Below are 21,587 nucleotides of genomic sequence, written 5' to 3'. Positions count from 1 at the left end.
GGTTTCTGACCCAGCTATAGGATAGATGCTCCAAACCAGCCCTTGCCTTGGCACTGCACAACAACATTTAGAGTGTTAATGTAATTTAACTATCAGAGTTTACATTTAGGCAAAAATAAATAGTTTGGTTTCTCAGCAGGGCAGATAATGTTTTTTATACTGTATAAAAGACATTGACAGAAGATTTTCATTTGAATAGGAGCTCTTCATGGAAGCTTATTTCATTCATTTCATCTCAAGGGACACCAAAATGGGGCACTGATGCCAGCATGCTTCAATCTTTGAACATAGCGAGCATAATAACTCAAAAGCAGTAACCACATTATAACCACATACCCTCTATGATCAAATAGATATTTCTTCTGCTGTATTAGACAATATGTTAGATGATAGATGGGTGCCATTTCCTGGTATGCTCTGAGGCAATGTGTGTATGAGAAGGCCTTTTACACCATGCAATCCTCAAATACACAAAATAATAGCATCAGACAGTATGTGCCTCAGTCCCTTGAGCCTTCAGGACACCATGGAGAAAGTGATGACAGAAAGAAATAATTAACTGCCGTTAACAAAGTGAAGGCCCTTTAACAGCACAGGGTTATTTCAAAGGAAGGCAATAGAGGCAACATTCTGTAACATTGAAAACCATATTGGTCCCTGTATGTAAGCAGGAGACAATCATCACATTGTTACCCAGGGAGACATTAGGAGGGAGGGGGCGGGGGGGCTGAGAGAGAGAGAGAGAGAGAGAGAGAGAGAGAGAGAGAGAGAGAGAGAGATTAACAGGGCCAGGGGAGAACCGTGTCTCTATTGTGATGAAGGACAAAGAAAGAAATGATGAGAGATGAGCAACGTTCTTATAGCACAGAACAATGCAAACAAGATGGGGGTCACGACGCACAATGACAGAGGAATAGTGAAGCAGGTTTCGAGCTGGTCTCCTGCAGAACATGAAGTGTGATAAATCATTCTATAATGTGTTCGGAAGCCTTGTGAAATGAAGAACCACAGCTTCAACATGTCACTGGTATCAGGAAAAGCCACAGCATCTGTGTGCAGTTACACCGCTCCACCCAGCCCCTCCCTCCAAGCAGGAAGTGTACTGTGTGTGCGTGCGTGCGTGCGTGTGTGCATGCCAGTGAGTGAGTGCCATGTTGTCCCTGCAGTCACAGTAAACATTTACATCTTTCCAGCAGTCTCACGCTCTGCATTCGCCTGAATTGCCTCTCTCCTGAGTGGAAAACTGGGAAATGAATAAAGGGGGGACGACAGGCGTCAGATAGATAGATATAAATAGTTTGTCTGTAAAGAGGAAATTATTTTCCACAGTATGTAGGTGGAATCTGTGTGTGTGTGTGTGTGTGTGTGTGTGTGTGTGTGTGTGTGTGTGTGTGTGTGTGTGTGTGTGTGTGTGTGTGTGTGTGTGTGTGTGTGTGTGTGTGTGTGTGTGTGTGTGTGTGTGTGTGTGTGTGTGTGTGTGTGTGTGTGTGTGCTTGTATGTAAATGGTAAAATGTGCATTTATATAGCGCTTTTTATCCAAAACGCTTTACATTCACCCATTCACACACACATTCATACACCGATGGTGGAGGAAACCATGCAAGGCACCAACCAAGCCCCCAGAACCCAGTGGTTGCATTGAAGCGCATTGGATCGTGAATGATGGGTAATTCACTAGTAACACAAACTCATGAGACATACAGAATTGTACAGCATTATACAAAATACAGCAGGGGTCTTCAACAGAGGGTCCGGGACCCCTAGGGGGTCCTCAGAGTTCCTACAGGGGGTCCGCCAAATCTTTGTGTGATAGGATTTTCTTTTTTTTTTACATTAACCACTTAAACCCTAGCATCCCTTTTCTGAGGAGAAAAAATAGCAGATCTACAAGTGTGAGCTTGTAGATCTGCTACTTTTGGCAAAGACGTATAGGTGTTTAGGGAAAAAAAGAGCAGACCTAATTTTTAAAAAAAAGTTATAAAGAGGGGGTCCCTGCTTCATCTCTCTCTCAGCTAGGGGGTCCCTGGCATGAAAACGTTGAAGACCCCTGAAATACAGGATTTACAGGAACAGACTCAGGCATAGTCATGGACTGGCACTCTACAGTATACACCTCAGACTGGATTTTGTAACTTTGAGAGGAGGTTCCTTTTTCAATTCTTGTACAGTATAGCTGTAGGAAGCTCTTGCTAAAACAGCTTTGCCACGAATAGTTTATGGGCTACCTACGGCCAGATGGAAGGAGGGCAAAGTGCTGCTACAGTGGGTGGTCTGGTTCATGTGTGATTGTGATTGCTTTGGTTGGACTTTGACAGTTGTTTGTATAGAGGGTGTAGAGAAATGGGCTGAGCATGCACCCCTGACTGTGGGGTTGCCGCATTGAATATAATGGTGGGTGACAGAAACATCTGTTTTGTGCAAATTGAAGCAGGGATATACAGTATGCTACTCCCAACACTTGAGCGTAGTAGATACTGATATCTTTGCAGAATGACTCATGAAGCTGTACTGTACATAGGGCTGCTGTACGCAGTATGCAGCAAAATTACACTTTGGTTGAGGTTTGGGTTGTGTACCTTGCCATGATGTAACTCCAAATATTGGTGAGATATCTTCAGTAGTTCAGAATCAACTTTATTGTCACATCACAGGTTTACAGGTGTAAAACAATTGCTCCGTTGATTAGAAATTGATAATCCAAAATATTTTCCTCATTGTCTTAACATTGCACAGTGAAACAGGTCTCCAAGTCACTCTTCTAGCATACATAAACGAATGCAAACAACGCAAATTCAAATTATTTTATAGGGTAACATTTAACCCAACAATTTTTTTTTAAGTCAACTTCCTGATCTCGATCTGGACAGCGGCTCCAGTCCGAATCTTCTTCCTAATTTGAATATGAACATCAACACAACGTTTACATTTTGATTTAAAAAGAATAATAATAAAATTGTTTTCTAATGTTAGGCTTTAAATTGTCCACTTTGTTTGCATTCGTTTATGAGCTAAAATAGGCTTTGAGACCTGTTTCACCATGGATTATCAATTTCTAATCGATGGAGCAACTATTGACAGTAACTATACCGAAACATCTACCCAGGTGTAATTTTGCTTTAAGTCTTGGCTAATTTAATTAAATGCTCATCATTTTCAGATAAATATACCCACGGTTTTCCCTCCATTTTTTTTCCTTTCTTTCTTTGTTTGTTTTGTTTATTTTATTTTTATTTTGAGTATGTAGTTCCTTGCAGCTATCAGATTGAGTGTGACCTCAGTAATTTCATTACAAGTAGTAGACAGTAAAATCCTCAGTGTCAATTTATCCATTTGTAACACATCCAACTTATTAGTATATAGTATATATCACTTTTCTGGTTAAAATAACACTTCGATTGGTGCACTGACGCTCAAGTGACGTTGTTTCCTCTGTCACCTTACCTGTGGCTTCTATGCCTGATTCATCCAATGACTCATCCTGATTCATTCCCATAGGTGATTTTCACTCAGAACATTCTGTTCCCAGTCTACCTCACTGAACCACTTGATCATTACTTGATTACGTTAGCCAAAAATAGCAAATCTACATGCTTGAGGCTTGTACAGTAGATTGGTTATTTTTGGCGAAGAGATTTGGTGTAGATGGAAAAAAGTGGTCCAAGTAAAGAATGTAAACAGCTAAAGAAAAAACGTAAACACCAGAAGTAGAAACTTAATGTCAGCTCTGAGGAAAGATACGTTCCTGCTATTTAAGATGTTGTTAGCAGGAAGTTAGACAGTTTGTTTAGCACTGTGGATATTCCAATTGAGCTTTTCCCCACAGTGTGTCCTCTTACAAAGGCAGTCAGACTGTTTCTATGTGCGTTTTTTTAATTAGTTATAACTGCCCTGGTTAGAGTGCTGACAGGGTCACATGATTTGAGATGGACTGCTGTCCGTGGAGGAATACTTTATGTGACAGACAGATAGCTCTGTTGTTAACTACAAGTCTTCCACAAAGAGCTGGCTGAATAGCAGCTGGACCTAATTATAACCATAAATTAGTTGAGTTGTAGCTGGCTCTATATACAGTACCCATGTTGGTCTTTGCCATCATTTTATTATCAGCCTGATCGCCAGAGAATTAGTATACATTGCACGGATTTGTGCATGTCATTCCGTGCATAGTCGCCTATAAACCCCCAAATTCCGTGCATATGTACGGGGAGTCCCGCGGTGGGCGTAACCAGTCGCAACCCGGAAAAACCCGGAAGTAGAGCAGTCCCCACAACAAAATATACGATTCTGTGCCTATCGGTACGTAACTCAAACGGCGCTGAGTAGGCTCAAGGGAATGTCGCAATGTTCAGGACGGCAACTCGCTCGCTTTAGCTCGCTCGGTGGTCCTTCACACGGCGACAATTCCCTTGAGACTGCGCGCCTCCGAAATGGTTTAGTCACAATGGGGGAGATGCGTGGCGGCTATGCACGGAATTTGTGGTTTTCCAGTAGTCTATGCACGGATTTTGAGAAACGTTGAAAAACATTCAATGAGAACGTTTCCTCTGACGATCGATCGGGTTGTTTATTATATTTTTCCTGTATGTCTCTGCCACATGTGGGGGCAGGGGGAATTGATGGTTTTCTTCTATCCAAACTATATGGATTTTTTCTGAAGTGGTTTCCCTTGATAACGGTCCTTCACTGGAAGCTGTGTGTAATGATCTCCATGAGACAAAATCACACTCCAAATAAGGGGAGTTGTGTGCCTCATTCAGTTCCTGCGTTGTTCACATTGGACAGTAAGGGTGTGCGGTAGCTGGACCACGACTTAAGTCAGGTTGTAATCAAGAGGGTGGGGGGGCGGGAGGTGGGGGGGATATGCAGAGAAAAATACATTTAAAAATAAATTTCCAACATTTCCAACGTACCAGACAACTAAAATAGAAAACAAAAACAATACTGTAAAATGGAACCTGTTACATCTCAACTAATTTATGGTTAAAATGTGGTCCAACTGCTATTCAGCCAGCTCTTTATGGAGGTTTACAATTGAGCATTAATAGACTTAAGGCTCGCAGGTAACCCATTACACATAACTTCTGCAGAGTATAAAAGCAAGTCCTTTTTTCCTATACAGCTTTACAGCTTTTAACCTCAGGCAATGATGAATGCCACGGCAATAAAAAATGTGATTATCACATACCCGCAGCTTTAGTCATTCACAGAACTGGCACTTTAGCCGAGCTGATTGGTCAGCTGCAGTATCATCCCTAGAGGTTACTGTATATAGCAGCTGACCCATCAGCATAAGCACCAAATACACACTATACTTACAGTAGGTGACGAGGGCCCCCAGGTTCTTTATACTGTACTTGGTCTTATCCTTTTTTCTTTCTACACCAAATCTCCTTGCCGAAAATAGCCGATGTACAAGCTCAAAACACCACACGTTGTAAACTTGTAGAACGGCTATTTTTGGCGAATGTTCGCTCCAGAACAGGGACGCTAGAATTAATGTGATAAAATGCATATGAAGTGTTTTAAACAGCTTTAATTCTTCCAAGATCAAATATTGTCAACTCTGGTCAATCTAACAGCAAATTAGACTTTTCTTATCAAACCTTCACTTTGACTTTTTCAGCAGCTTTTGGCAGCAATCACAATGAGATCATTTCCTCGAGGTACAGTATTTGTGAGTGTGTTTTATAAAGTGTGTTCTTGATGACAGCGGGAGTTTGTGCAGGTCAATTGAATCTGTAAAACAAGGCCAACTCTCAAATGCATCATGGAAGAAACAGTCCAAACGAAATACAAGAAACACTGGCAGTCACAGTCAATAGAACACTATTGATACATTAGCAAAGCTGTTTTAAGCAATACCATTACAACATTGCCTTGAACAGCAGGGATGTTGATTGGCAACTGGATAAAGTTCAAATAATATAAAAAGAAGTCAAAGATGTGTGATGCTTTGTTTTGTCGACTACCAGAAATGTAAACCTGGATAACAGAGAGCATTAAGAAACAAAAATGTAATTAAAAAAAAAATCCAAAATGAGATATCCACTTTGAAAACAATGACAAGCACTCTTACATAATGGTTGCTTACATAAATTGAAGCACATAATGGGTTCCTATTGAAGTGATGAGTCATGCTAAGACCCTCAATGATAAAATAGTTAGTTGTAAGGACTTGTTTTTGACGTAGTTTTTTTATTTTATTTTATTTTCATATTGAAATTCAGATACAAAAATGTTACCAGATTGGATGTATAAATATTGTTTTTCAGAATTTGATTGAATAACTGAGCCATTATTTGCACCGAACACTACACTGCCTAAAAGCAATGCTTGTTTATCATGGCTTCAATAGCCATACTTGACATATCAACCCGTGAGTCCATCACATTTCCTGATGTGAGCGTGTCTTTTATGGTTGCTCGGTGATAGAATAAGACAGACACGTCCAAATTGGGAGCATGACATTTGAAGTGTTTTGAAGTGTGTGGGGGGGGGGGGGGGCAGATGGCTGCTCAGCAGTGGTGTAAAGTAACTAAGTACATTTACTCAATTATTGTACTTAAGTACAATTTTGAGGTATTTTTACTTTACTGGAGTATTTCCACTTTTCAGTACTTTTTCCTTCTACTCCACTACATCTCAGAGACAAATATTGTACTTTTACTCCACTACAATTATTTGAAAACTTTAGTTACTAGTTACTTTTCAGATATAAATTATTACACTATAAAACATACATTAAAACCACTTTAGCCCTGTTTTATACATAGGCTATTTGAAAATAGCTGATCTACAAGCTCACAACGCGTCGCATCGTGACAGCGTTGTGAGCTTGTAGATTTGCTATTTTCAAACATTTTAGTACTTTTACTGGTACTTTAAGTACATCTTGATACCAATACTTTTGTTCTTTTACTCAAGTAAAATTTGAATTCCAGACTTTTACTTGTAACGGAGTACTTCTACATTGCAGTACTGATACTTTTACTTAAGTAAAACATTTGAGTACTTTTTCCACCACTGCTGCTCAGATGGCTGAGATGAGCGCATGGGTAGACAGCTGTTGGGGGTTCATTGTCTTGCTCAGGGACATGGACACATGTGTCAAACCGGCTACCGTCCGTTGACCCACTCAGCAATGGCCGTTTATTATGGGATGTAAACATTTAGTCTAGCTGATCACAAGACAGACAGGCGCATAATTGTGACTGGCCACAGACAAAGTCTAGTCCGCAAGCTGCCTGTCTACTGGCTGTTAGAATAACAACGCTCTGCCCAGGAAATGATATACCTTATTAAACTAATGGCCTAAGTCATTTTTTGAGGAAATTATATTTTTGCCTAAGTCAGGTCCTCATGACATTGGCCACCTCTGGTAAAATCGCCTATCTCCTAATAGAAAAGGATCATGCTGTTCACGCCCCTTTTAGTATAATGGCCTAACTCCCTAGTGTGACTTGTTGTTTGGCCTAAGTCACATGTTTTTGTGACTTAAGCCAAATTATTTACTGATTTAGGCCATTTTGTAATTTGTTTTGCTTTTTATTTTGGCCTAAGTCAGATTTAATCCTATTTAAACCTATTTAAATCTCTTATGTTACATAACTGACAGACAGTGTTATTTCTATTTAAATAGTCATAATTTGTTATAAACATTTTGGGTGAAATGATTAAGAAATATCATATAGTTTTGTTCTGGATCAGTTTTTTATTTTTCCTGAAAACCTTGAAAAAATGACTTAGGCCATTAGTTTAATAAGGTGACGATATCATGATCACAACAAGTCCAATATGAACAAAGGAAATATTGACGAAAACTAAAATGAAGACTCTAGAATGAATCGATCTGGTGTACATTTGTTTGTCTGCTATGATGGATGCCCCAAACCCATGTGTAATCTAAACCCCTTTCAGCGTACAGTATGGTGTGTGTCTGTGAAGTATTTCTAACATGCCCGCTCAGTAAAATACTCTGTGTTAATCTAATTCTGAGAGTGTACAACATTGATTTCGACACTCTCAAAGTTAAAAACACTTACACATGTAGGACAACAAATCTAAATATTCTTTACCAAACCTTAACAACTCTTTGACTGCCAGAGTATTTACACATCTACCCCCCTTCCCTGCCAGAGAATAACATTGCAAAAATAGGTAAACTGTGAATTTTGTCTCCGTTTATTTTTTAACATTGAAGTGAAAGGAGCAGAAAATCTTCGTATCGCGTTATCTCCTGCTTCCTTTGTGATAAAAAAAAAATGTTTTTTGGAAAAAAAAAAAACAAAAAAAATAATAATAATAATAATTTTTAATTTTTTCAAAAATCTCGTCAATCTCGTCGACGGCTGGCTGAGCCATGCGGAGAAAAACGAGAAATCTCATCAATGGCAGTCAAAGAGTTAAGTCAAACACTGTCTACATCCACAAGAGAAAGAGATGTCCACAAGAGAAAAAATATATAATATAACCCCCATTAACACTCTGTATCTTTATTTAATCAATGTATCTGTATGTGTACATGTGTTAAAATAGATTTTTAGAGTCACTTTATTATACTGTGGCTTGACCTGTTCTTTTCTAATAAAAGTCTTTTACCAGGGATATGGATGGAGAACAGTACAAGCAAAGTGCGTACTCATAGTCTTTTTACAACAGAGTAACTGATGAGATTTTCTCGCTTCTATGATTCATGTCTGTGTGACCCAATGTCACTCATGTATTCTCAAGTCCATAGCTGACATGTGTTATAACATCACATGGTGCTCCAGAGCTGCGACAGTTGTCGGAAGAGTTCTGAAGTGGTTTGCCTTGAAAACGGCTCTTCACTGTGTGGAAGCTGTGTGTAATGCTCTCCATGAGACATAATCACACTCCAAATAAGGGGAGCATTGTTTGCCTCATTCAGTTCCTGCTTACACTGGACAGTAAGGGTGTACGGTAGCTGGACCACGACTCCGTCAGGTTGTAATTAAGTCTGTGTCCACAATCCCCAAAGACACGTGTATGCTGGCTCTGGTCCTGGATCAGTACTAATACCACAGTCTTTCACATAATCTCTCGGTGACACTCTCAGGAAAACACCATGGTACCACTACCAATGTTCACTGAAGGCAAAAAACATAAAAGTGGAGTTCATTCTACTAACCCCCTTTGAATTCTACTTCTGCTACTAACCCCCCACAATTTTCAATAAAGGCAGAGTGAAGCTTTTCTTACAGTCAGCATGTTTAGCATGTTTGGGTAAGGTAAACCTATTCCTGCAGTGTGGCAAAAGCTTTTAAAAAAAGCTTTAAAAAAGCCTGCACTGAAAATCCCCCTTCCTTGCAGCCAGAAAAGCACATTTATCATTGCAGCTGAAAAACCTTCAGAAAGACAATTGGTCATGCTTTATCTGATTTTTTGTTTTGTTTTGGTGGCTACAACCTTTTGAAAAAGAAAAAACTCTTCTTCAAATGCAATTAAAAAGGCCTTCATCAGGTTATCTTTAGGAGTATCCTAAAGATAACCTGATGAAGGCCTTTTTAAAGGTCTAACAGACCAAAACGTTGTTTTCCATTAACATCGTTTTAATTGCATTTGAAGACAGCGTGCGGGAGTTCTTTCTTTTTCAGTGCGTTGGGCCCTCGTTTGGTCTTCTCCGACGCACATGTCGCTTTTGTAGGTGTGCAAGGGACTTGCTTTTTATTGGCTACAACCTTTTGAAACATGTTTGAAGGACAAATAAAATATTTATTTCAAAAACAGCTTCAGTGTTACTTTATCCTCCACTCACTCGCTTCAGCTCCCACACATCTGGCACACCACCACACCTTTCTCCCAGTCACCCAATGACCACCCGTCCCCTCCCTCCTCACTTCCACCAGACTAGACGATGCCCTCGCTCCGCTTGCTCCTCCACACCACCAGTGCCGTCATGAGGAGGGTGACCATGACGGGGATGACGATGAAGGGCCCCAGGATGCGGTTGGGCGGGTCGCTGAGGAGCCGGCCGGACATGGAGCAGTCGTGGAAGTAATGTGTGTGAACGCGGATGAAGAACTCGTCCACCAGCCGGTTGGGCCAGAAGCAGTCCAGTTTCAGCGCCACCAGGTAGGTGCAGTTGGTCAGCTTGCCGTAGGGTCTGCGGGTGGATGGGAGAGAAAATGAATTACCACTTTGAATAATCCACGCCTGTCAGGGGCGGCCATAGCTGAGTGGTTAGTGAGCCCGCCTAGGGAGCCAGAGGCCCTGGTTGCCCCAGGTTCGATTCCAGGCCAGGCCAGCATATGTGTCGATGAAATGAAATTTGTCCCTGAGCAAGACTCTTAACCCCTAATTGCTCACAGGTTCTCATTGGAAACAAGACTGCAAGGACTTTCATGAACAACCTGTTAAAAGGAATTATCCTTTTATGTCATAGCCCTGCTAGTCCCTGTTGAAACGACAGAGCCCATGTGTTGTTAACCCATTAAGACCTGAGGCCGATTCTACTTCTAAATCCTAACAGTTTTCTGAAAAACTGTTGTTGCTATATCAGTGCTGCTCAAACTTTTTCATGTCAAGGTCCCCCAAAATGATATGTTTTTGGCCACCGACCCCATCAAAATATAATGTTCCAGGGAACCCCAGAAGCAAAGACTTGAGTTAAATTTTTTGTTTAAAAATAAATATGTATTCAAAGATTTGCACAATGTTCAAGATTTTTCAAAAATAGCAGATCTACAATGAGCTTGTATATCTGCTATTTTTGAATAGCCAAAGCATAAAATAAGGGTTATAGCTAAAATAAAAAATTACACACATGCGTTCCCAGATCACAGATCAATTCGACTAACACTCATACACCAATGCAAAAGGTCTTTCTGTGTAGAAAGTGGGCTATCTGACGTTGTCTTTGGCTTTATACTATGTGCCCAAACTCGTACAGAGGCATGATGAAACTTCAGCGCTGTCCATGATGTTTCAGTTTCATGGCTGTGCATGACCTCACGGGCAATTGCAAGAGTCTGCAAGTGCGTCACTTTGACTCCACGCATTCCTACAAGTCCGATTTCAAAGGAGTGGATCGAGATGGGCCCAGTGCTCCAGAACGCAGCGATTGCACAAGACAAGTTCAGTTCTGCATTTGCAGTTTCTCATGATGCAGTATGTCCCTGATGTCTGATGAGCAGCAGTACTGAAGAAGAGTTTTTTATCCCAGTGGTCGTCCCCTTGCATGACATGAGGACCTTTAGAAGTCTCAAGCTCACTAGCAAAGTTTGCCTTATGGCAGCTTGAAAACCGTTAACCACACTCGCAAGTTCGCAAAGTTATGGTATTACGCATCTAACCCATTTGTTGAAATAAGAATGTGTTCTGAAGCATGTAAGCCTGTTTAAATACTAGCACGTGTTGAAACAATAATGTGTTATGCAAGGGATAATGCATGGGGAGGTGGTCATTATTGAAATTTGAAGCCTGACAAGGTGATTATGCACCGAGGCATTATCCCGCTTATTACACGGCTACTTAATAAATACATAAATACATTTACCCAAATGTAACAACAAAACAAAGTATTTCCTTGCTTACAGCAATGAAAGTATTCCATAAGTATTGGGCTGGGCGGACAAGTTCGCCTCGGAAAACAAATGACAGTATTCCACAAGGTAACCGGAAAACTCGCCCCAAAACACACTCGCCCCCCATTCTATATACCGCCGATTTGCCTGTAATACCGCCGGACAGCAGAGATATGCAGGTTATGTGATTACAATCAGGAACATAATTCACACAGAGAAGTAGGGATGAGAAGTGCACACTGCTTTGATTTGCTGGATTCACTGACTATAATTGTGGATAAATAAAGTCTAGAGAGTGAATAAATGAATAAATCTCACATAAGATCCACCTGCGCCAGCGATCTGAGAAATTAGTTTGTTCTGTTGTTATGTCATTCTGTGTGTTCTGTGTAATGAGTTTAGACTCATTACACTATCCCTGTTACTCACTAAGAGTGATCCAGAAGGGTAATTTAAACGCCTGGGCAAAATAGTGTTTCACTGTGAATGAATCAGTGTTGGGCAAGTTACTTTTAGTGTAACTTGCCCTTGCACACGTGTGTGTGTGTGTGTGTGTGCGTGCGTGCGTGCGTGCGTGCGTGCGTGCGTGCGTGCGTGCGTGCGTGCGCTGCCAAAATAATGAGAATGGAATGGGCAGTTAATTTTCATGGAACTGAGGGAACAGTGGGAATGATCTGTAGGCTGACCAGAAGAGATGTTTAACTTTTGAGTCAAAAAGGCCAAAAGTCAAGGTCAAAATTACATAATCAGACATGCCTTGCTTGATGTCTACTGTTGGTTACACTTGTCAGGGATAGGCATTTAGTTAACATTTCTGTCTCAATCGCTGAGTTTGGCAATAAAAGTAATCTTATATTAGTTTTACTCTGATACTGTACTAATGGTTCATTAAGTATTTGATAATGTGTGCCAATGAACAAGTGGAATCTCTTCTGTCTGTGAACTGGTTGCACAACTGAATGTTTACATGCTAAACCTGTGTCTATAATATTGCCATACTGCAGCCAAATTCAAATGCAGCTCAGAGTCTCCATGCTTCCTTTTGGGAAACAGCATAGGTCTTGCATTATTGGTGTGTTTCCGTTGGCCTTCCTTCCGTCCACTGTGTCATGTAAAATGTAGGAAAGTTTTGTATTGAGACACATTAAAGTTAACCTCTCTCTGGGCAAATGCTGTTCTGCAATGTAATCCTTATCAGATAAAAATAAAGGTCATGTATTCCATCATGAGTGACATTGAGGGCTTACAGTTACAGTTAACTCACTATCCCAAATAACTTCCGGCAATGTCTTTGTTATGTGTGTTTGTAATTGTGTTGTGACGCCCAACATATGAAACACTTTTCTGGCCTGTGGCCTTTTCAACCCAAGAGTGAATCATCTCTCTGGGGCCTACTAGCCTACTGATCCTAACCACCAGATTTAATGAAAATCCAGCAATCCTCTCTTATATAGTATATTTCAAAATATACACTAAAAGGTTATATAATCATAACTCATATTTACAGTGTTTAGCTCATTGTTGAGTGTTTCACAACCAGATGATCACATTTTACAGCCTCTGATGGCACTAACTGACATATTGAGTTTGTATTTGTTGACTCTAATAACTGCAATGCAGGCACAAAGTGGAAAGATCTTTCTTTGGCTTCCAAATCCAACATCATGAAATGTATGAATGTCTCAACAAATCTTGATTTAGGCCAATTCAGTTACTTTTTGCTTCCATTGTATCTTCGACTGTAGGATATGTTTTCAAAGTTATTGACAACACACAGTAGTTTCATTATCACGTTTAATCGCAGGATCTCTTGACCAACTGCCAAGTTGAGAGGTTAAATAAACCTCTCTCTTTGCTGTGATTTTTATGTCTTAACTTCCTCTTGTGTAATTGCTTTAACTGTCACTCAGAATTGTCAAGGTCATTTTCCTCCAGTCATAACTGAATTGGATTTCTGTCATCTCAGATCAATAGTCTGACTGGGTAACAAATTCTACAAAGCGCTATGTGTATAAATCAATGCATTTGAGAGCATCCCTCCTTCAACCTAAGAGACAACTGTAACTGTTTTGAACTTCCCATCAAGACTAACATGTTTTTCTGTCACTCAGGCTCAGGTAGATCACCTCTTTGGCAGCACACAGAGAGAGATCCCTCCCTATGAAAACATACGAAGCTGTCACACATCAGACACAATGTTTTCTCACTTATCCCTCCCTCACTCTCCCTCTTCCTGGCCCTGTCATTTGCTTATCCACTCTTCAGACTGCTGTTTAGATAGCTTCCTGTATTTATTTGTCTTGTTTCTGAGTGCGCGTGGGTTGTTAAATCCACACGCATATGTGTGTGTATTCACAATGTACACTTACGATACAGTGTGTGTGTGTGTGTGTGTGTGTGTGTGTGTGTGTGTGTGTGTGTGTGTGTGTGTGTGAGAGAGAGAGAGAGAGAGAGAGAGAGAGAGAGAGAGAGAGAGAGAGAGAGAGAGAGAGAGAGAGAGAGAGAGAGAGAGAGAGAGAGAGAGAGAGAGAGAGAGAGAGAGAGAGAGAGAGAGAGAGAGAGAGAGAGAGAGAGAGAGAGAGAGAGAGAGAGAGAGAGAGAGAGAGAGAGAGAGAGAGAGAGAGAGAGAGAGAGAGAGAGTGTGCGTGTGTGTGCGTTCACTCAAAAAGACAAGAACTACAGTGTATGAAGAAATTCTTGCACGCGACACACGTGTGTGTGTGTGTGTGTGTGTGCTCGCATCCGTGCGTGCAAGATTTTCTCCATATTATGCTATAATTGGGTTGTTGGCTGTTTGAGTTCCAATGAACAGTAAAATCCTCCTGTTGATTGAGTGACAGCGTAACAATGGAGTCATAAGGGTTCAATTAAGAAAGGATTGTACTACTGCATCTCAACTACACAGCAATACTGATGACATCAACGCACGTACACACACACGCGCACACACACACACACACACACACACACACACACGCACACGCACACGCACACGCACACGCACACCCAAATGCACGCACTGAGATGCCCATACAGCTGCCTCTTTTGTTTATGCCTGCTCCCAGTTTCTAGTTTCTATCTCTTCCTGTTCTGTGCTAAAACGATCAGCCATGGTGGTCTCTGTGTGTGTGTGTGTGTGTGTGTGTGTGTGTGTGTGTGTGTGTGTGTGTGTGTGTGTGTGTGTGTGTGTGTGTGTGTGTGTGTGTGTGTGTGTGTGTGTGTGTGTGTGTGTGTGTGTGTGTGTGTGTGTGTGTGTGTGTGTGTGTGTGTGTGTGTGTGCGTGCGTGCGCGCGCGTACTGTATTAGTGCCCGTGTGTTTACAGGAGTCTGTCTGTATTTGCATGTGTGCTGCATGTGCACAAGCAAGCGTGTGTGTTGTATGCATATTTTTACTGTAAATACGTGTCCAGATACACTTCCATGAATGTTTGTGTAAATGCTTGGTATTCTTTCGGTACTGCCAGATTCCACATTGCCCAAACACATGGAAACAATGTACAGTACAACAGCAATATTGTTACACTATACTTTTGGGAGAAAAAATGAGTTCCAATTTTGTGAAGCACTTCTGCTACAAAAGTGATATATAAGGTTCAAGGTTGTAGTTTATTGTTACAGCTTGTGTACAGGTACATAATAGTAAAACTTATTTTGGTTTGGCTTCTTATATATATATATAATATAAATAAAGTTGCTATTATTATTATTATTATTATTATTATTATTATTATTATTATTATCAAGGAGGGGCAAATGGGTAGGAGAACAGGCAACCCACTAATAACTTAACCCAACTTCCTACATTACCACTGTAGCCTGTTCGAAATAATAGGTCATCCAAGGTGAATGTTACTTCTACTGTATTGATCTATAAGAGTGTTCCCAATAAATGCTCAGATACACTCTGAACAAAAGGGCTGTTGTAACATCAAATCCCTGTCAGGCTCCTGTAACTACTGGATTCATTCTACAAACCTCTTTAGAACACAACAGCTTCTTCTCACTAGCACTTACATAGAACAAGAAATAAATGACAGCATACTGAATCTAATAAACAATGGTTAATTGTAAACGGCTGGCTACAACCTTTGACATACAGTATGCAGTGATCAACATTTTCTTAACCACTTTACCTATTTTGACAAAGTTTAGATACATTCAGAAAATTTGCCCAAAATAGAGACACCAGGGTTAATGTGGTTAACATAAATTTGCATGAGTCAGTCTACATTTCCAAAAAGGAAATGCAGTTATAATCAAATTGGCAGCCAGACAATGAATGAAGCTGATGTTGGACTCGAGGGCTGTGAAAACACATGGCCCATCATGATTATCAGTCTAATCAACCATCATTGAGGTCCAGGAAAGACAATTTGTTTCCCACACTATAGAGCTCATTGCATTTATTCAGTTCTGGGCTCACATGTGACCTAATGGCAAGGTCACTCACATGTCCAAATTATGATTGTGGAGAGCTAAAAATAATCAGAAAGGGGAAAAACTCCCTCTGAAGCCAAGGGCCAGGAGCTATTTCTAAACTAGCTTGATGAGGAGAGAGATGGTTTAAAATAATGATTAATTGAAAAGATAAGTGCCTTTAAAGTTTAAAGCAATGGGGAAACCGGTCTAATGTGATTTGATCCTGCGTTATGGTCACAGTCATCCCCTCTCTGTACTGGCGTTGATGCCAAGATGGATTTTAGTGAGAAGAACTCAAATGGAAGGGGGTACAAAGAACAGTATGTACTGCAGTGCACACATAATAATCCAGTGAACGTCTGAGAGAAAAATCATCTACATTGCATAACATGTAGAACTGCAATAACAACAAATGGTGGTGCCCTCAGTTTTTCTTTTCCCCTTTTTGGAACATTTGGAGAACCAATATAAAAGAACTGGCTGATATCGAAACTGCAGTTCGTGATACAAATGAATAGAGGCTTCCTTTCATTGTATTATTTTCACACTGGACTCTTACAATCAATGCTTAAGGTCATTACACACCGGCGATTATGCAAATATACGCAAAATTCGGACTCGGTCCGAATAAATAAAAGACGCTTTTTCGCTCCGCGAAACTGATGTGGAAGCTTGCATTGACTTTAGTTTTTTTTTAAAAACCTATTATTCGCATGAAAAAATCGCCCCCGGTGTGTAAGGACCTTTAGAATCCGTTTTCAGATCCACAAAATGATCCGATCTGCAAGCTCAAAGCCCTCAATATACCGGGCAATCTTCGGTCCTACTCTCACCTATATGGTCATGAATAGGGCTAGGGTGAGAAGTTCAGTCACCCGGAAGAGACTCAGAGTAGAGCCGCTGCTCCTTCATGTGGAAAAGAGCCAGCTTCGCTTCGGGCACCTAGTACGGATGCCTCCCACGTGTCCTCGCTCGGCTCCAGTGAGTGAGAAGGGATCATTTAAGAGAATTGCCATCCACCTTTCTTTTACCCCATTTGTAGTTACAGTAGTAAAACATTGTTGTAATGTCAACCAGCTGTTTCAGAATATTGTCCCTTTGATGTCATCTAAATTCTTTGGTTTGGTGTCCGATTTATAATTCAGAAACATAAAATATGATTTGTACTGCAGGAAGCCCATATATTGTATTATGTTATGCATCATAGCTAGGTAGCATGAATAGAGTCCATTTGACAAAATGCACTCAATTTCCCTTTGTTTTCTTAAATTTGCATGTTGATATCCACAGAGCTTCAGTGCCAACCGGTGTCCTGCAGGCATCACACACCATGGCCTGGAGCTCATGCATGCCAGCTGATGCCATTTCATGCCATGTGTCCTCTCCACCGAGGCTTTCTGCACTCTGCTCAAACCAATGCATGGGCAAATCTCCCTCTCACATTGTACGCCTTTAGGCGTACAATGTGACTGGATGAGTTTCCTAGAATTCCTACATATATACTGTAACAAACCTCTGGGATAGACTAGGCTAGACAGTGTTTCCTTCTTAGTAATACTGTAGGGTGTGGTATTTTACTGATTGCACAGTTGACACTGACACTTTTTTTGCCTAAGGGCTAGGGCAAGTCATGGTATGGACAACTGTGACGTAGGTTGTTTTGTTTTGTTCTGCAGTGCAGGCCACAGCAGTGGTTCTCAAACTTTCTCATGTCAAGGACCCCCAAATTGACACTTATTAGCCCACAGACCCCCATTTGAAAAGATATGCCAGGGACCCCCATAAGAGAAGATTTTTAGCTCTAGCAGTGCTAGCTCTAGCAGTGATTCTCAACCATTTTAATGTCAATGACCCCAGTTTGACATGCATTAGGCTACGGACCCCCATTTAATGTCATTTCTATCTCCAGGACCCAAATTTATATTGTAAAACAATGTTAACTCAACTCTGAGAGTGTACAAATGGAACCAAATGGACCCGTTAGGGTCCATTTGGTTCCATGTGTACATACTCAGAGTTACAGACCCATAAGGGTCCATTTGGTTCCTAACTATCCATCATTTAGCTGGGGACCCCTAGAACTCCCTCAAGGACCCCTGGGGGTCCCGGACCCCACTTTGAGAACCAATGGGCTACAGTACTGGGGGTATATTCTGTGTGAATACCTTGTTCTTACGTACTGGGTTGTGCTTTGGGCAGTATACTGTGATGACACAAACTCTTGTGTTTTTTATTCTGCATAGTGCAGGCTATTTGTGGTCCTTTCTGCATGCCCTGAAGAAAGCCATAAAGGCCGAAACATGTTGGCTTGTTTTCATTGTTCAAAGATGAACTGGCCTTTTATAATTAAAGCTTTTAAAACTTTTTTGGAAGATGTGCCTTGGTTTTTTTTAACTTATCTGACTTTGAAGGCTCCCCCCTATTCTAACCGAAGAGCACTATCCTACACTGCATTTATCTTACACAGACTTTAAGAACGCTGCAGCCTTCCTTCTTTGCTTTTTTTCTATCTGTAGAGGTGTATGCTGTATACTATCTATTGTACACTGTTGTTCATTATTGATGGGGCTTCTGTAATGTAATTTCATCCTTTTGTATTGCTGTACCCAACAGTACTTTCTTACCCTCTATCTGTAACTCTGTAAGTCTAAAACTTTAAACCAAAATATATCACTTACAGTATATAGCACCTTTAATTGAAGCTGAAGGGTAACAGGAAAGTGGACAAGCTTGCTTTATTATGCTATACTTGGCAAAGCTTTGAGACACAGAGCATGACTATGAATGCACTATTGTTAACCTTTGGAACGTGTTAGACTTAACCGAAGCCAAACATTTTAGCATGCAATACCAGTCGTGGGTTGATTGAGCCCAAAGGGCATCCGTTATACAAGGCCCTCCAACTTCTTTTAAGTCATTACCAGATGGCAGCATCTCCAGCTAGCAGCCTTTGTCTATAATGATGGTTGAAGTGCTATCCAGCCCTGATGTTAATGGTATTATCCAATTATTTTGATAATAAAGGTGGGGTTTGTAAGGGATTGTGATTGACAGAGCACATTAAAACTACGGAGAAGCCTGAACTGTACATTGAAATATCAATGTATATTTTTCCAGGTGAGTGCTGATGATGATGGTATGGGAACTGAAACGTCCAATTTCTTTTCTCACTGTAAATAAATCATCTGTGCATCCAAAGACGTGTACGGGCTTTTTCTGATTACGTTGGTCCATTTTCACACTGCAAAGATTAATGATAGTACTGCTCAATGCATTTGAAATGATCGATAGACGTTTCACTCTATTCTCTACAAATTCATTTTCTATTTCATTTTTTGCAACTGATTGAATTCATAATGATTAAGGATGCTGTGGGCTTGTGAGCTCACATAGCATCTCTGAGGCACTAGACTAGTGGAATACTTTATTTATCCAGACCTTTTACATGCCAAAATATAAAGGGTACATTTTTATATGCATACAATTCAATTAACTGTCACTGTCTGCCCCGCTCCAGCCATGTTATTTATTGTGTTGTTATTTGGCTATTTCCTTGTTCTTTTCTTTTGCCTTCCCTGTGTTTCTGTGGGGTTTTGTTTGTCAACAGTGTTTCCAGACTTTTTTTTTTTGGTCAACCATGTGCTTTTGTTTATATAATGTGAACTTCAGTTTCCTACCTGTCATGTGACCTCCTACCTTTCCTACCTGTCATGTGACCTCCTACCTTTCCTACCTGTCATGTGACCTCCCCTGCTAGTGGAACCTACAGCTGCCAGGCATTAGTGATCAGGCCTGCATTGCAGTTCTCTTCCTCCAGTGCCATATTGTAAGCACTGTTACTGTGTGTTTTTGGCTTTGTATTCTGTTGCCTGTGCCCCGTCTCAGGTTCTGTATTCTGTTCTGTGCTCCTAATACCAGAGTCCCGTCTCAGAGACCTGTTCTGCCTGCCTGACCTGCTGTGTGCCTTGACCTTTTCCTTGTATGGATATTTTGGATCATTGCGTGCTCCATTTTTGGATTCGGTCGCCGGTTTGGTCTGCTGTCCCCATGGTTTTGACCTCTGCCAGATTCACTATCCGTAAGTCTTGTACTCTTTGTGTGATTTAATCATTCCTGTTGTATTGAACCTGCTCTGCATCCGGTCGTCTGGCACTTGGGTGACACCCCTGACACACACTGTGACATCAGGGGCGTCAATTGGGTATGGCAGGCTATTGCAGCTGCCATACCCTGGCTCCAGGGGAGAAAAAAAAAGAAGTACTTTTTTGATAATAAATCGGGAAAATCAGGCAAAAATAAGAATTAAATAACATAACCCTAACCTAACCCGAATCCTAACCCTAAAACCGAAATAAAGTAACCAAAAACTGGAAAAAAACGAACCCAACCCGCCCAGAACCGCACAAAAAATTCGCGCGCGCGGGGGTGACCTCATGCACGCGCGCTGCGCGCGCGTGCATGAGGTCGCGTGCATGCTGCCATACCCTAGCTTTTGCTGAACTGACGCCACTGTGTGACATTAAACTCACAGGATTTTAAAGTGTGAGACAACAGATAGAGAGAGGGCCCAAACCGATCACTGTACTCTCATTTTTATGCTGTGGCTGTGTGTTTACAGGAGTCCGTCTGTATTTGCATGTGTGCTGCATGTGCACAAGCAAGCGTGTGTGTTGTATGCATATTTTTACTGTAAATACGTGTCCAGATACACTTCCATGAATGTGTGTGTAAATGCTTGGTATTCTTTCGGTAATTATTATTATTAATTAAACTTGAATTTTGTTCTGGAAGTGGATAGATTTACGCAGTCTACCTCCTGTCTGCTTGGACCAGGTCAACCAGTGTGTAGTGAAGAGCACACACATATTTTGTGCTATTTTCATCACTTTAGTTGGCAGAGAAAGACAATAACCTCCTTTAGATATGTTCTGCTTGTCTGTTTCACAAATTTTGTCAGAGGTATGATCCACCCACTAGTCCGTGGGATGTTATGTTTCATTCAGACAGACCGACATTGCCATCCTTAGAGCAATGTACAGTAGGGACTATCCAGGCAAAAACAAACGTTAAAACTAATTTGGCAGTGTATCTTATTAGTTAGTCATCATGGTGCCAGGTGGAAATGAGTCATTGCCTGACAAAGTGGATGATACACACATGAGACACACACACAAATGAGTCACATAGAAACACTGTGACACAGCATAAAACACAGAAGACAGTTTTTTCAGTTTCTAGTGGTTTTGAAGCAGGGTTGCAGGACTGCATCACCATTGCTGATAAGACAGTTTTCCTTGCAGGGAATGTTGAACGGGAGAGTAGGACGGAGACAGAGGTGCTACTGTACATCCTCCCAGTGGGGGCTCCTCTCTGGCAGGTGAGCCAGTAGGGTGAAACTGCATTGGAAAGCAGTGGGTGGAATTAATTGGAAAAACGACTAAATTGGGAGGGGGAAAAAATTGCCTATTCAAAATGAAATAAAAAAAATATTTAAGTGAGAACGTGTCGGGATTCACTCCAGACTCCATCAACTCAGGTAGTGAGCTTTCTTCAAAATAATTAAAATATTGAGAACTATTTAAATTTTTCTTGGCACAAGGATTGTTGTCTCATAACCATTCAAC

General features: G+C 40.9%; 1 protein-coding gene across 1 annotated transcript in view; it reads right to left on the bottom strand.

Moving 5' to 3' along the window:
• Nucleotides 1–9,566: 9,566 nt before the first annotated feature.
• ramp1 (receptor activity modifying protein 1) overlaps nucleotides 9,567–21,587 on the bottom strand; it is a 51,879-nt gene continuing 39,858 nt past the window's right edge. Inside the window, exon 3 of the mRNA XM_084084749.1 lies at nucleotides 9,567–10,124. Coding sequence (XP_083940875.1) covers nucleotides 9,869–10,124 — 256 coding nt within the window. The 3' untranslated portion in view covers nucleotides 9,567–9,868. The remainder of the gene's footprint in view (nucleotides 10,125–21,587) is intronic.

Source organism: Gymnoscopelus microlampas, assembly GCF_963454915.1.
Source record: "Gymnoscopelus microlampas genome assembly, chromosome: 17".
Classification (NCBI taxonomy): domain Eukaryota; kingdom Metazoa; phylum Chordata; class Actinopteri; order Myctophiformes; family Myctophidae; genus Gymnoscopelus; species Gymnoscopelus microlampas.
The sequence above is the reverse complement of the archived record's forward strand: the minus strand, read 5'-3'. Positions and strand labels throughout refer to the sequence as shown.